This window comes from Xiphophorus maculatus, chromosome 10 (genome assembly GCF_002775205.1).
Source record: "Xiphophorus maculatus strain JP 163 A chromosome 10, X_maculatus-5.0-male, whole genome shotgun sequence".
NCBI lineage: Eukaryota > Metazoa > Chordata > Actinopteri > Cyprinodontiformes > Poeciliidae > Xiphophorus > Xiphophorus maculatus.
The window spans coordinates 978,026-993,636 of record NC_036452.1 but is presented as its reverse complement, the minus strand read 5'-3'; the positions used below and the strand labels follow the sequence as shown (position 1 = coordinate 993,636).

The following is a 15,611-nucleotide window of genomic DNA, read 5'->3' as shown; positions in this document are numbered from 1 at the left end:
TCAGATGAGTCTTCAAAGTAACGCACGACACCTGCTGCTACTCCTGTTGCCTGAAATTCAGCTGAGATCTAAGATCTCTGGTTTCTTTCCTTAATTATCACATTTTTAAGTTTCTTTGTCCCTTTAAAAAACACTTTGCTCCAGGTGAGACTTAAACTTACAACCTCGGCATGACTCTGCTGGTCACTGTCTATAAGTACCGCACGCTAACCGATTGAGCCACTGGAACTTGTTCACCAAACCAGGATTGATCAATTAATCTGTAACAAGTCACAGAGTGTACCCAATTCAAAATAACGCCACACATTTTATATTTAGGACATTTCCGTGTCTAAGCCTTGGTAACATCACTATTGGTCTCCAACTGTCCTTCAACCTTACCGACTAATTCACGTCTTTCCTCATAGCGCCAATAAAAGACACATGTTCCAGGTGAGGTTCAAACTCACAACCTCTTACTCCATATACTGTCTATAAGTACCGCATGCTGACCGGTTGCACCACTAGAACTTGTTCACCAAACTAGGATTCATTAATTAATCTGTCTAAAGTCACTGGGTGAATTGACTTCAAAATATGGAACACCATAAATGTTAAATTCAGGACAATTCTGTGTTTTAAGGGTTGTAATCTCACTCTCTGTCTCCAAACTTTGGCTTTTCTTCTGGAGTAATTGTTGGTTTTAGGAGTTTGTTCCTCAATCAGTGGGTTGCCAGTTCAACTCCTGCTCTGTCATTGTGTCCTTGGGCAAGACACTCCACCCGTCTAACCTGCTGGTGGTGGTCAGATTGCCCCGGGGCAGCTGCGGCTTCTATCCAGTAGCTTGCCACCATCAGCATGGGGTCTTGATAAACCTTACCGTCTAATTCATGTCTTTACTAATCGCTACAGTTTAAATGATGAGAAAATCTTTGTTGAATCTTTAATTAAAAGCAACACATCTACAGTCAGTAAACTCAGCTACAAATCAATAAACTGCACTAGCAGAAACATCATCATGTGGAAGAGTTAATCTGTACCTGCCCAACCTGTTCCAGGTGAGACTCGAACTCACAACCTCAGCTTGTCTCCCACATGTTGCTCTGTTGGTCACTGCAAAACTGCGACCCACCACTGGAGCTGATGGGCCTGTTCATCACACCACTGGATCATCTAGCAATGCTTTGTTTATAGAAATATCTACTGCAGCTAAAATATATTTTAAAGACTATTAATATATCAAACAAGTGAAGAAATATAATTTTCATCAGAATAAAAAAACAGCTGAAAATTTTCAGCAGTTTCATAATTCCTCGTGTTCAGTTGACATAGAGGCTGAACTTCTCATCCAGCTGTGATATTAATATATTAGTGAGGGTAGGGGTTAGGTACCCTCCAGCACCTGCAACTCCAGTGCTCCAGGTGAGGCTCGAACTCACAACCTCGGCACCTTGTATCGTCTATAAGTACCGTGCACTGACTGGTTGCGCCACTAGAGCTGATGGTTGATCACCTGGTGCAGTGGTTCCTAAAGTGTGGGGCACGCCCCCTGGAGGGGCACAGTGCCATTACAGGGGAGGTGTGGGGGGAAGCAGTATGGATGAATGAAAAAAAAAAAAACTAAAGTTACACAAAAGTGTTTCACTGTAAAGATGGTTTGTAGTTTTGTTGCAACCTGAAGTGTGAAATAAACGTCAGTGGAGTTTGAAAACAAAATATGTGTTGAGGTTTATGTCTGGTTGAACGATGTGTGACCAGCTGATTCTTTTTCTTTATTGGGGGATTTTATTGTAATCTATAGGGGCCCAGAAAATTTTTGGTCTGATTAGTCTGATAAGTAACATGCTGACCAACTGCAGTACATAGAGACACTGCTGACTGTCAGGACTTCAGCTGTTGATCACACCATTGAACCCAGTCAGTCATCTGTTTGTGTAAAGCTTAAGCCAAATGTGAAATCTTTGATCGTTCTCCAGCACAAGGAGCCACTTCTGCATAGGAACATAGATGACACAAACTGCTGGTTAGGGTTAAGGTCCCAGTCATCATTCACCCTCTATTCACCTGTTTTCTTCTGATTAACCAAGATTGGCTCAGGACGTTAGGACAGTGTGCTTGAAGTGAAGAGGTTCTGACATTTGGGTGGATGAGTTGAGTTGATCTTTTCTCTGGGCTGGAGCCCCCGGACGTCCCCAAAGCAAAGGGGGAGACTACAGGGTCCCACCAGTCCGGTTTGGTCCGCTTTTACCCAACTGCAGTTCATCAGTCTATAAAGTCTGGTTTGGTTGGTGAGCTGTGAACGCTAATCGACCTCTGACCTCTGGTCCTCCAAACCTCGGTCTAAGTTCGGTTGAAGTGAACTCTGGTTCAGTTTGAATGTGAACGCCAAGCGGAGCGCAAACCGCTCTAACAGCAGGAAGTGGATGCAGGGCTTTCTGGGTAAATACAACCAAAGCTAACATGCTAGCCTAGTGCTAGCAGCAGTAATGTCAGAACAAAGTAATTGCTCATAAACTGATATTTCTGCAAGTTTTAATAATAATGATCAATCACGACATCCCAACTGGAAGGAAACTTCCAGCAGCTTCCCAGTCCAGTCAAGCCCAGACTTGTCTTGTTCAATCATTAGTCCTCTTGTCTTACTGCAAACACAACAAGCCCCTCCCCCTCCTCTCAGCTATGCATCCCTGTTGACCCATCACTAACCGACTGAAACCAGGAGGGAGGACCAGACCATTTCATTAAGAACAATAAAACACATGCAATGTGGGAGAGCTGCATTCCACAGCCCATAATTAGCCTGAACACTGGAAATGTGAAGAACTGATTGTGTTCTAGTTTTACACCCAGACGTGTTTGTGACCATTCAGAAAGAGTCATAAAAATGCAACATTTTAAACATCAAATGACTAATCTAACGTGAAGTTTTAAGAATATCCCTGGTGGTAAACGTGCAAATTTACACTTTGTGTAAATGTGCAAAATGAGATCTAGATCTCAACGGGGTTCACCTGGTTCAGTAAAGGAAATTTAAAAAATAGTTCCGCTAACGCTAAAGCGCAGTACTTAGCTAGGCTAATATTCTAAAACACTTTATTCAATCATATTGATATCTATCATAAAAGGTTGACATTTAAATTAGAGTTTTAGAATTTACCCAAAAAATGCATTTAGGGGAAGTTAAACGTGCTAAACATTTTGAAAGTTACCAAAAATGCAAAAGTGCTAAGCAAAAATGTTAGCGCTGTGATTAGAGCATTAGCAGATTAGCAGCACTGGAAACAATAAAATCCTACAAACAGACAAAAGGCTCCTTTTTAAAAAATAATTTAGAGTTTTGCCCGCGCTGGACCTGATTGCTGTGTCTGCATCAGCTCATAAAGAAGACAGCAATATCAAAGCTTGAACCTTTATTTATATAATGTATAAATTCTTTATGCAGCTAGCTGCTTTGCAATGTGCATTAAACTTGTTTGGGAAAGCAGAACTGCTGCAGGAGTCTCTGGTTTTATAAGTCTGGTAGATTTTGTCATCAGTAAATATTTTCCAGGTTCAAAAGACAAAACAGGTAACCAGGCCGCCTCCTGGCGGTACGCCGTCTGAACATTTTGGAGCTGAAAGTTGCTGTGAGAACTCTTTGTTCCTGGTTGTCTGACTAAATGTTCTTTACTATTCCTGTCTGGTTCCCGGTGAGCGTTCCATGAAAACACGTCTGTAGAGACTCAAACCGATCAGGAGGGAGGAGAGACGGCAGAGCCGGATGGATGAACAGAGAATCTCCTTCAGAGGCTTCAGGACGGCATCCAGGGAAAAGGTATTGTTGAAGTGATTGCTAATGAGCCGTGTGTGTGTGTGTGAGGTGATGAGAAGCAGTGTTTAGGACAGCTGGAGGGCGATGAAGAGGCTTTGCCTCCAGAGATGAAGATGAAATGAGTGTCTGCAGGGAGGATGCCACTCGGGAGTTTCTGTGTTTTACTTTGTGCAGGTCCGGTCCGATTCTCTCAGGATTTACGTTTATTCCTGCAAAACGCCTGCAAAGAAAAGCAGAACGCACAAAAACTGAAACCTGAACATCAACATCAAGGTTTGGGTTAAATTTACTGATTATGCTGAAAGGAACTCACCTGTCGCAGTGAAGAGTCGGTTTGATTATTCTGGGATGTTTGTGAATTTAACTGCTGAAAAGCCTGAAAATGGCAGAATCGTCATGGTAAAATTGGGCCTCTGTCTCTTTAAGAACTCCTGCTGTTTCTGAAGCTCCGCCTCCAGGAAGTCGTCCCAACATGGCTCCTCTATTAACCCTTTAATGTTTTTACCAGCGTTGCTCTGAGCAGCAGTTTCTATGAGCTCAGCAGCTGTTTGCTAATCGCTGCTGGCTAGTCTGAAGGAGCTGAGAGTGGGAGGAGCTGCGCCTCGAAGGCGGGGCTAGGTCTTCTCAGGCGTTTTAATAGCTGAATGGTTGCCATGGAGACAAAAGGATTTTTCAAACATGAAAGAATCAAAGCAACGCTGCAGGAAAAACATGAAAATATGACGATGAAAAGATTAAAAAATAGATTTTAAATGATACTGGCCCTTTAAAACTTTGGATCTACAATGAATAACATCCATTATTTATTACTAAAATGTACTATTTTATTTATTTGTCTTCTTAATTTAGTTAAAATAATAAGTGTGATGTGATGTTTTATTATTCTATAAGCAGGAAAATGACAAAAAATTCTCACTGAGGAGCCGAAAAAACCTTAATCTGTGTGTGTGTGTGTGTGTGAGGGGGGGTCTGTCAGTGTCAGCCCAGCTGGTGTATGGGACCCCACTGGGAGAATGGGGGGGGGGGTATAACGTTACTCTGCCACGGCGGCTCATCAGGCAGGTGTACGCCACGGATCCGTCACACACACGTGTCTAAATACCACACACACACACACTTCACCTGACAGCGAGGCTGCTGATGGATCTGAGTGTGTGTGTGTGTGTGAGTTGCAGTGAATAGAAAGGGGCAGCTGGCCAGCTGGCAGGGTCCCGTTTCAGGTAAACACGACTCCTCCACGTCCAGCATCCGCTCCCTGAGGAACCCCACAGCCCGGGTTCAACCCCAAACTAAAACTAAAACTAAAACTAAAACTAAACAGAGTGATGAGATGAGATGTGAATGAGGAGGAACGAGAGGAAGAGGAGGAGAGATGATTCCTCATGAAGATGAAGGCAGGAAACAGGAAGGTATTAATCGATTAATCAAATAAAAATATTGCCACATTCTGCAGATTTTTTATTCAGTCACTTAAACATTTTTTATACAATATTAGAAATACGTTAAAAATGAAATAATTCAGAGCAGAACCAGAACATCTGCTAGCTTAGCTTATCTCTAACAATGCTAAAATGTAGCTACAGCTACCTTATTCAAGTTCATTTAACTTAGATGGCCTATTTAAAGTAACAAGAGGCTGTCACTGATATGAATGGCCTCCTGCAGCAGGATGAGCAAAATGACAAATTATTTAATATTCACCCAAATCATCTGGTCAAAGATTCTTCATCTGATTTCTATTTTTATCAACTGAGAAAATAAATTTGACCAGAATCTCAAACATTTAATAAACTTTTTTCACCTCTTTGCTGCTTTTCTGCTTCAGGTGTTTTTATCCAGAGCAATGCTGTCAGTGTGTGTGTGTGTGTGTGTGTGTGTGTGTGTGTGTGTGTGTGGTCACTGAGCCAGGAAGAACCAACATGTTTTCTGGTTGATGACTTTAGAAAACCTGATTTAATCAACAGAACCTTCATCCAAAGGTTGCAGGTTTTTACCCAGAAATACTCCACTGGCGCCATCTAGCGGTCATCGAAGGAATAAACATTTATTTTGTTTTACATGAAAGAATAATAAAATCTGGAAAGTTTAAGGAAATGAAAAAAGGAACAATGTCATTATTGCTTAATTTAACTCTGCAGACAGAGAAAAACCTTTAGTTTGTCTGATGAAGTTGGACTGGAGACATGAATATTAATAGTGATGCTAAATATTTAGTATTGATCCGATACAAAGGGCCAGTGTTGATATCAATACTTTGGTAATAAATATAATAAAGCTAAAAAATCATCAGGCTTCTGACCTTCAGATGATTTTTTTTTCTTTAAATAATTTTTGTTCAAACTTCAGGCAGAATTTGGACAATATCAGATAGAATTGAGAAACAGCAATAAATCAAAAAATCTAAAACTGAAGCATTGATCTTACCTCACCAGTATCGATTAATAGTTCCAGTATTTTGGATCAAATCAGTTCTGATTTGTTCTCAAATATTTTTTGCACGTTTTACTAAAAGAAAATGCACACAAGTTTGTTTCTCTATTGTTTCAGTTTATCATGTTAATGTATTAAATTATTTCCTATAGAAAAATAATTTAAAAAACCCAGAAAAACACCTGATGGTCAGAAGTTTGATGTGTATCAAACTTAACAAACTGTATTGGTGTATCGGTATCAGTATCAGTGATCCTGCATTTAGTTTGTTGGTTGAACCAAAATGTTCAGCTGTTAGTGAGAAACGAAAAGGACGAGTCCAGCTCAGCTGAAAAGTAGCTAAAACGCGGGGCGTGCTGTGGTGGTGCAGCGGGTTAGCACGCCCCACGTTTGGAGGCCCTAGTCCTCGACGCGGACATCGCGGGTTCGACTCCCGGTCCCGACGACCTTTACCGCATGTCTTCCTCCCCCTCCTTCCTGTCTGCCTACTGTACAAAAAATACGAGCCGCTAGCGCCGCGAAAACTCTTCGGAGAAAAAAAAAAAAGTAGCTAAAACGCTACAATATTTAATAAAACACGGAAAAAAACCCCTGATTTGACAGTAATTCAGCTTTAAGTGCTTCATTCACAGGATGAAGTTTTACCACCGGATATAAAAACGTTTCATTCATAAACAAAGTTCCAGACATAAACAAAGTGTATCAAAGGCTGTAACTGAATCATAACTCAGCCACTCAGAGGATTTCCAGGCAGGAAGTGAGTCTGTGGAGGATGAAGCCAAGGCACGTTTCATCAGAACGGGTCAACTCCGACCGCGTGTCATGTTCCGTCTGGCCGCTGGGGGGCGCTGTGACGTCAGCTTTACAGTAAAAACAGGTTAACTTTGCTCCTTGTGTTCAGGTGTGAACCCACGTTTTTCTAGAAAACGTGGAAATTTGAGTTTGAAAATTCAAAGTGTCAACAAAACACTCACATTTTCAGATTAGAAAGTTGGAAATTTCCGATTTTGCAATGTTGAAAATTTGCTAGAAAAAAACTGAAACTTTGAGATTAATCACAGAAATGTTCCAGAAAAAACAGGGAAAATTCTCAGAAATTTCACATTTTCCTCCCAAAAATTTCTGAGATTGATCTCAAATTTTTAAAGTGTTTTTGGCGCAAATTTTCTTTCTCCCTGCAGCGGTTCTGATCCGCCAACCTCTGGTCCTTCCTGATCCAGAAGTGATGCATTTGTTCCAGAAGGTTCCTGCGGCGCCACCAGGAAGCAGTTATCAGACCCGGTTCTGACGCCCAGAGCCGGTTCTGACGCCCAGAGCCGGTTCTGACACCCAAACCCGGTTCTGACGCTCAGAGCAGGTGTGCATTCAGGTCGTACTTCTCACAGAACTTGTCTGTGACCGGGACGCAGGTGAGGAACTCGCACCAGTCGCATTTGAGCGGGTAAATGTAGAAGAGGACGGCCAGCGCGGCAAACAGACCCAGGAAGACCAGCAGGAAGCCGCAGATCTGGAGCCGCTTCCTGTACGAGTCGGAGCGGCCGAAGCTGAAACAGGAAGTGGATGTTTACAGACGGAACGGATCCTGGATCCTTTTGGTTTCGCTCCGCTGACCCACCTGATGTACGGCAGGAAGGCGAAGGACAGGAAGAAGCCCGACAGGAAGCCGCAGACATGGGCGAAGTTGTCGATCCACGGCAGCAGACCGAAGGAGAAGAAGAAGACGGAGATGGCGGCGAGCTTGGTGAACGCTCGCCACGGCCGCTCCAGGATCTGCCAGCTCTGGAAAAGCTCCACGAAGAGGCAGGCCAGGATGCCGAACTGGCTGCCGGCGGGACCCACCTGGAGAGGAAACAGGAAGAGGAAACAGGAAGTAGGTCCCTCTGTAGGGTTGGGTAGGGCTGGTCGATAAATCTGATCTACCAATGAATAAAATGTTTGCTTTCAAAAAAAAGTGAATATTTTCCACCAATTGTCTCCTTGGGTTGCCGTAGTTCAGAGTGATGTCATCGCACCCAGTGGCGCCATTTTGGTAGATAAAAGTGATTTTATCTGGACTTTGTCAAGAAAATCCGAGCTCATCCCACTTCCCCATGCTGGAGATTTTAGTTTAACAGTAATAATAAATAAAGTTATCTTTAAAATGAATCACTCAAGTGACATCTAGGCCCAACAGTAGACTTAAGTGTCAATAAAATAAATCTGGTTGTGTGTGTTGTTTTTGTCTCATGCAAACTTTGCTTTAATTCTACTTTTTTCTATCTAATCATCAGAAATCATAGTCAGAGAGAGTCATTAAACAGGAAAAGCAGGTTTCCTGGAAAAAGAGAAAGTAAGTTTCCAGCCTGCAGATTTATAAAAATAGCTGAGACTATTCCTTATTTTAAAGCATGAAAGTTTTAAGAATGAAATCTAAAACATTTTGAGTAATTTGATAAGATTCAAAGTAAAATACTTATATTAATATTGGTTTACTTGTAATAATACTTACACTTACATTTGTGGGAACACTTACAAGAAAAACAAGCAACTGTAACTTTGGTATTAAATAATTAGAATCATGGATTATTCTTGGTTTCATTTTAGAAAACATCTGTAATAACTCACATTAAGATTATAATTATTATTAATAAGTTATGGTTATAAAATTATAAATGAATGATAAATCAGAGAAGCTAAAGAAAATAAATGTGATATAAATGTGATTTCAATCTGGAGAGACTCAGACGGAGATGAGAAGACAATTAGAAGAGTTTATTGACAAACAGAATTTAAAGTCTTTGGCGCTCGGGCCCCGGCTGGGGATAACGGTTATCGCAGCGTTAGCGATAGGCTTCAGATGAGCATCCCCGATGCTGTTAGGAACGTCATCCCCCAAAAAGAGGCCGAGGCCGTGAATATAAGGCAGAAAGTAAAAGGGGGAAAGAAGTTGCGCTGACTTTGGCTACCGAGTTAATAACGTAAAGGACGTGACATGACAGTTAAAGGAGAGGGAGAGTAGGACGGGAAGTGAAGACCAGCTGGGAATGCTGCAGGGCAAGAGGTGGTAGAATACACAAAACACAGGGCATAGGGACGTGGTGTGAGAGCCGGTTGGGGATGCGGCAGGACAAGGGAGGAAGGGATGTTGGGAGGTGACGGCCGGCTGAGGACACAATGGGGCATGGAGTAGCAGAACGCAGGGCATAGGGATGCTGGAGGATGAGCCGGCTGGAAATGCTGCGGGACTAGTGGGATGGACGTGGGCTGGAGATATTTGGCAGGGGACACGGCAGGGCATGATGATAGGAAAGCCGGCGGGGAATGCGTGGGGTGAGAATGAAGGGATAGAAGCAGGGCTTAGAAGAGGGGATGCTGGTTTAAAAAACGCCAGCATTAACTAAAGAGGGTTGTAGGATGAGGGGAGCAGGGCATAAGACAGGGGATGCTGGTTGAAAAACGCCAGCATTAACTAAAGGAGGGTGTAGGATGAGGGGAGCAGGGCATAAGACAGGGGATGCTGGTTGAAAAACACCAGCATTAACTAAAGAGGGGTGTAGGATAGAGGGAGCAGGGCATATGATGGGGGATGCTGGTTAAAAAACGCCAGCATTAACTAAAGCAGGGTATAGGATAGAGGGAGCAGGGCTTAAGATAAAGGGACGCATTGAATAGAGGAGATGGAGCAGGGAAAAGGATACGGGGCAGCTGGCTAGAAAAAGAAGCCAGCTGGTAGCGGCAGGGCTTAGGAGGTAACGAAGACATGGAAGGGACCAGCAGAGGAAGGAACAGGACAAGGGATGAGGGGCAGCTGGTTAGAAAAAGAAGCAAGCTGGAAGCGCAGCGAGGCATTAGAGGAGAGAGGCAGATGGCTGAAGGACAGCTGGGAATGGTTCGAGGCATAGGGAGAAGTGCCGCTGGGAGAAGAGTGATCACTATGGGTGAGCGGGGACACAGCGGGGCAAGAGAAGGTGGAATGCTGATGGGTGAAGGCCAGTAGAGGTGAAATAATGATACTATGGAGTGATATTACTGATAGAGAATGAGATCCCCCCAAAAAGAGCTGAGGCCGGGGCCGAAGCTCAGAATTAGAGGCAGGAGGAGCTAGGCTAACTAGGGGCTTACGGGCTATGTCTCGAGGAGTAATTAGAAGATGATTGCAGAGATAGAGGTAAGAGACGAGAAGATGGTAGATGAAGGTGAACAAAGGTAAAGTGGATGCTATGAAAAGATATGTTAGCTGGTGGAAGGAATCTAGCTGTGAGATAGCAAAAGAGGATGGGAGAATGAATAGACTAGAGTGAGAAAATAACTGCCTGCTACTGTAGGTGGGATGCTGATGCTAGGATCAGACTCAAAGGGTGACGTTAGAGGAAACGGGCGAAAGACAAGATCATTCTAGAATGAACCTGAAAATAAAAGTGTGAAGGACAATGGGGGGAAGGACATGCATCACGTTTGCTGCATAAGAGTGTGCACTTTTGCCTGAGGTTGACCAACCACCACCAGTGGATCGTGCAGTGCTCGTCTGGCACTGAGGGAAGCTGCGAACACGGAGGAGAGATACTCATTACGTGAAAAGAATACTGAAGATGAACTGGGGATTTTTATATATATATGCCCAAATATAAATTATGTAAAATTTTTTGCACTTATTGGAATAAAGAACAACGACTCGCCAGATCTAGATCATCATCCATGTGTTTATCTTCAGTTACATTGGTTACTGCCACGCGACTTCGCGGGTCTTTCCGACAAATCAATCGAACGCTGCAGCTGATCAGAAATGCTACTGATCGCGTTCTCGCTAAAAACCAGGAAGATGGAGCATGAAACGCCAGTTTTAAGATCCCGACACTGGCTCCCTGTTGCCCAAAGAATTGACTTTGAAATACCGTTGTTAGTTTGCAAATCACTGAACGACTTGGCACCACGAACAATGAGGATCTGCCGTAAAGCATCAACCTCCCAGGCTCATGAGGTCTTTCGGTTTGAGCCGCTCTACGACCCCGGGACCAGGCCAGAAAGAGAAGGAGCATTCAGCATCTAAACCCCGCGGATTGGAGCAACTCCCGGGAGACCTTAAAACAGCTGAAACACGACTTTGATTAATCTCGACTAAAACCCGCCTGTTTAGAATGTATTGGAAACATGCTCAATTACAAAGTTAATGATGGAACTTGACTTGATATCATATTTTGTTTGTTGCTTCCCTATGCATGACTTTGGTTCTTGAGCTGTTATGATATAAAAGCACTTGCGCTGAAGACACCTTGCTGCTAAAAAGCTTTGTTGAGTGAGATCTTTAAATACTACAGCAGCCACAAGCATCCGGTAAGGGATGAGAGGAGAGATTTCTGGTTCGAAATTTATTAAATAGAGCTGAGAGTGGTCTACGAGAAATACAGAAGATGAGACGAATGAAGCTATTATTTTCACTCGCTATGGAGTTAATTTTTTTTTTTTTTTTTTTTTTTGTACCAGCAGATGGCAGCGAGACGACAAATAAACCGCAAAAACGTTATCGTGATGATAACTCTTTAGATTGTCATACCTGAATTTAAGTTGCTCGGATATACGAATCCTGCTTGAACGCGGAGAAAACTTACTTTTATTCGTTGACCCGCTCCCGGTCTCTTGAACAAACAGCTCTGAACGGCCTCTAACGATTACTTCATAACGCTGAACGTGAGCTCTTACAACACATGTGTCAAACTCAAGGCCCGCGGGCCACATGTGGCCCGCTACGTCATTTTATGTGGCCCTCTACCCCCACCACCGTTTTACAGCCCCATTGATTGACTTAAAATAGGTTTTGAGCACGAATTGACTACAAACTACATCTCCCATAATGCCGTCCGATTCTTACCAGCCAACATTACGGCTTCTCGCCACTAGAGTGCAGCAGAGTCACCTCAAGCTGATTATTAATTTTCCCAGCGAATAAAACTGAAACATCGACAAGCTAACAAGCTAAAGAGCGAAGTTCCGAGATGTTTCAATCGAGGATTTTTACCGTCTACTGCCCTCTGATTTGATGCCACAGCTTCGACTCCATGCAGCTCGTGTTTTGTCCATGTTTGGAAGCACCTATCTGTGCGAACAGATGTTTTCAATAATGAATTTAAACAAGACCAAGACCAGATCGCGCATTACTGACGAAAACCTACACGCCGTTTTGCGGATTTCCACAGAATAGAACTAAAACCAGACATGGACGAACTGACCAGGGGAAAACGGTGCCAGACATCCGGCCAGAAAACATTAGTAAGCACAAACGAAATACATTTAAATAGAATGAATGTAAAACCAAAACTCAGTATACTGGAATATGCATATAGTTTATTGATTTTGCTTGTGTTGTGTTTATTTACACAACACAACACAATGAGGATGTGTGAGTTGGTGACAGGGTGAAGAGGATCAGCTTTGTGTTCAATTACAGGCAACATCACCTCATTGTTTTGTTCTTATGTGAAATACATGTTCGTTGTGTAATAAATAACGAAAAGGTTTTGTGAATGAAGTTGAGAGTTAATATCAAAACTTGTTTTTATTCTTTGTCTGCTTATCTTTAAAGCAGACAAAGATTAATTTTCCCAGCGAATAAAACTGAAACATCGACAAGCTAACAAGCTAAAGAGCGAAGTTTAGCTGAGCAGTTTAAAAATATTGTAATTTTTAAACTGAGCAGTAATTTTACATCCATGTAAACTCAAATGTAATATTTAAAACTTGAATACATAAAATCAGTTATTTAACAATGTGAGGTGTTGTTTAATTTATTTTTAACATTGTATTTTCATACATTTATGCTAGGGTTGCCCAAGTCTAGTTTTCCAGACCTTTCACTCTGCAACTTTAGATGCGTTCTTTCTCTAACACACCTGGATCATAAACTCATTCATAGGCCTCTACAGAACTGAGTTGCTGCTAATGAGGGAAGTCAACTTTTTGTCTGGGGTTTGTTTTAGCAGGGACACATCTAAAAGTTGCAGTCTGGAGGACTGCACTTGGGCATTCCTGATTTATACGGTCAATGTGGCCCGTTGAGGGTGGCCAATATGCTGAAGTGGCCCTTGGTGAAATTGAGTTTGACACCCCTGTCTTACAACAACGGCTGATGCAGCTTGAGAGTACAAGGAACCAATCAAGGTAAATGTGAATCGGACGGTTTCCTGAGCTCTTAAAGCGCAGTTATGTTAATCCATTTACGACATGCTATACGATAGGAATTTGATTGATTGATTTGGCTGGCTAGTTGAAAAGTGCCGTGCGACTACTTGACTTGGACCCAGGCGATGATGAGGGGGTTTGGTTCCTTTATAAAAAGACGTGGCTTCAGGGCGGCTTGTAAGTGCTGATGGCCGTGTTAACGAATCCGTAAGGGAAACCGGAGGGTGCTTTATGATGATTAGTTCAGAAGCGAGATGGAACGAACGCATCTGGGCCTGGAACCTGAGTGAGCTAGAGAACAAACTGAGTGAACCAGGAAGTGGCAGGATAATCTGAGAAAAATGGTATGCAGATTTCAGATGAGAGATGAAGCGTAAAAGCACTGGACGGGACATGAGCTTGAAATATGAGAAAATGGGACAGCTTGCTTATTAGCGGAGAACCGCCCTGGCTCAGGATAAAATTTAACGGGTAGGGCGAAATGAATCTACGAGGCTGAACATGTACCACAACATCGGTAGCCTGCAGGCTACTTGTCAACGAGCTTAAGGTATTACTGGAGTCAACTCTTAGCCATCTGTATTACTAGAGTCGACTTTCAGCTAACTGAATTACTAGAGACAACTTTTAGCTAACTGAATTACTAGAGACGACTTTTAGCTAACTGAATTACTAGAGTCACCTTTTAGCTAACTGAATTACTAGAGTCACCTTTTAGCTAACTGAATTACTAGAGTCACCTTTTAGCTAACTGAATTACTAGAGTCACCTTTTAGCTAACTGAATTACTAGAGTCACCTTTTAGCTAACTGAATTACTAGAGTCACCTTTTAGCTAACTGAATTACTAGAGTCACCTTTTAGCTAACTGAATTACTAGAGTCATCTTTTAGCTAACTGAATTACTAGAGTCACCTTTTAGCTAACTGAATTACTAGAGTCATCTTTTAGCTAACTGAATTACTAGAGACAACTTTTAGCTAACTGAATTACTAGAGACGACTTTTAGCTAACTGAATTACTAGAGTCACCTTTTAGCTAACTGAATTACTAGAGTCACCTTTTAGCTAACTGAATTACTAGAGTCACCTTTTAGCTAACTGAATTACTAGAGTCACCTTTTAGCTAACTGAATTACTAGAGTCATCTTTTAGCTAACTGAATTACTAGAGTCACCTTTTAGCTAACTGAATTACTAGAGTCACTTTTTAGCTAACTGAATTACTAGAGTCACCTTTTAGCTAACTGAATTGCTAGAGTCACCTTTTAGCTAACTGAATTACTAGAGTCACTTTTTAGCTAACTGAATTGCTAGAGTCACCTTTTAGCTAACTGAATTACTAGAGTCACCTTTTAGCTAACTGAATTACTAGAGTCACTTTTTAGCTAACTGAATTACTAGAGTCACCTTTTAGCTAACTGAATTGCTAGTCACGTTTTGGCCATCTGTAGTACTAGAGTCGCCTTTTAGCTAACTGAAGTGCTAGAGTCGCCTTTTAGCTATCTGTATTATGAGAGTGAACTTTTAGCTATGATTGCCTGTATCAAACGGCCCTATTCGCCTCAGTCGGTTGGTTTGGGGAAACATTTGCACGGTTCTTTGCGTTTGCTGATTGTTGCCGAGGTTCTAACGCGCCTGCGCTCTCCTTCGCTGCCCTCTGGGTAACCCGGCGCGAGTGTCTCAGCACTCATGATGCGTTTAAAGGCGGCTTGGAGAAAAAGGCCACGACATGAAAACATCAGATAAGCAGTTTTAACTGCGAAAAAGAGCGAGAACACATGCATGGGAAGTACGGAAGCCCCCAATGTAACTAACTGATGTAAGAATGATGAAGTTTGGAACGCAGCCTGAAAGGCGCATGCGAGTAGGGCCTGCGAGTTCAGGAAGGGGATAAACTAATAAAGTTCCTACGTTTTGTCGCGTTGTAAAGAGTGAATGAGGCACGTGAAGGCTACATCTTACCCCCGAAGCCCGAGGCGGGCGTGGCGTGGGAAGTCCGATGGGAGGTGCTGACGGGCGGGCTGACAGCGGCCATGCGGATTTGAGCCAAAGCGGGGAACCAGTGGGAAGGCGGTGCGATGAACGCTGGCGGTGGAAAGGAAGATGGTGGACGATGAGCTGGGAGGAAACGGCAGCATAGATCGAAGCAGCGAGACGTTGCGGCCCGGCCGGGGCGGAGAAAGGCTGCCAGGGGACGTATGCAACGTAGACGGTGGGATTATGTGTCCACTTGCCAGAG

The 15,611-nt window shown here is 42.9% G+C and overlaps 1 protein-coding gene across 5 annotated transcripts in view; it reads right to left on the bottom strand.

Moving 5' to 3' along the window:
- Nucleotides 1-5,724: 5,724 nt before the first annotated feature.
- Nucleotides 5,725-15,611, bottom strand: part of LOC102231127 (inactive rhomboid protein 1-like) — a 38,595-nt gene continuing 28,708 nt past the window's right edge. For all 5 annotated transcript variants that reach the window (XM_023340465.1, XM_023340466.1, XM_023340467.1 and 2 more), the window contains 2 exons: nucleotides 7,836-8,059; nucleotides 5,725-7,764 (listed from right to left, as the gene is read on the bottom strand). In XM_023340465.1, the coding sequence (XP_023196233.1) occupies nucleotides 7,569-7,764; nucleotides 7,836-8,059 (420 nt within the window). In that variant the 3' untranslated portion in view covers nucleotides 5,725-7,568. The remainder of the gene's footprint in view (nucleotides 7,765-7,835; nucleotides 8,060-15,611) is intronic.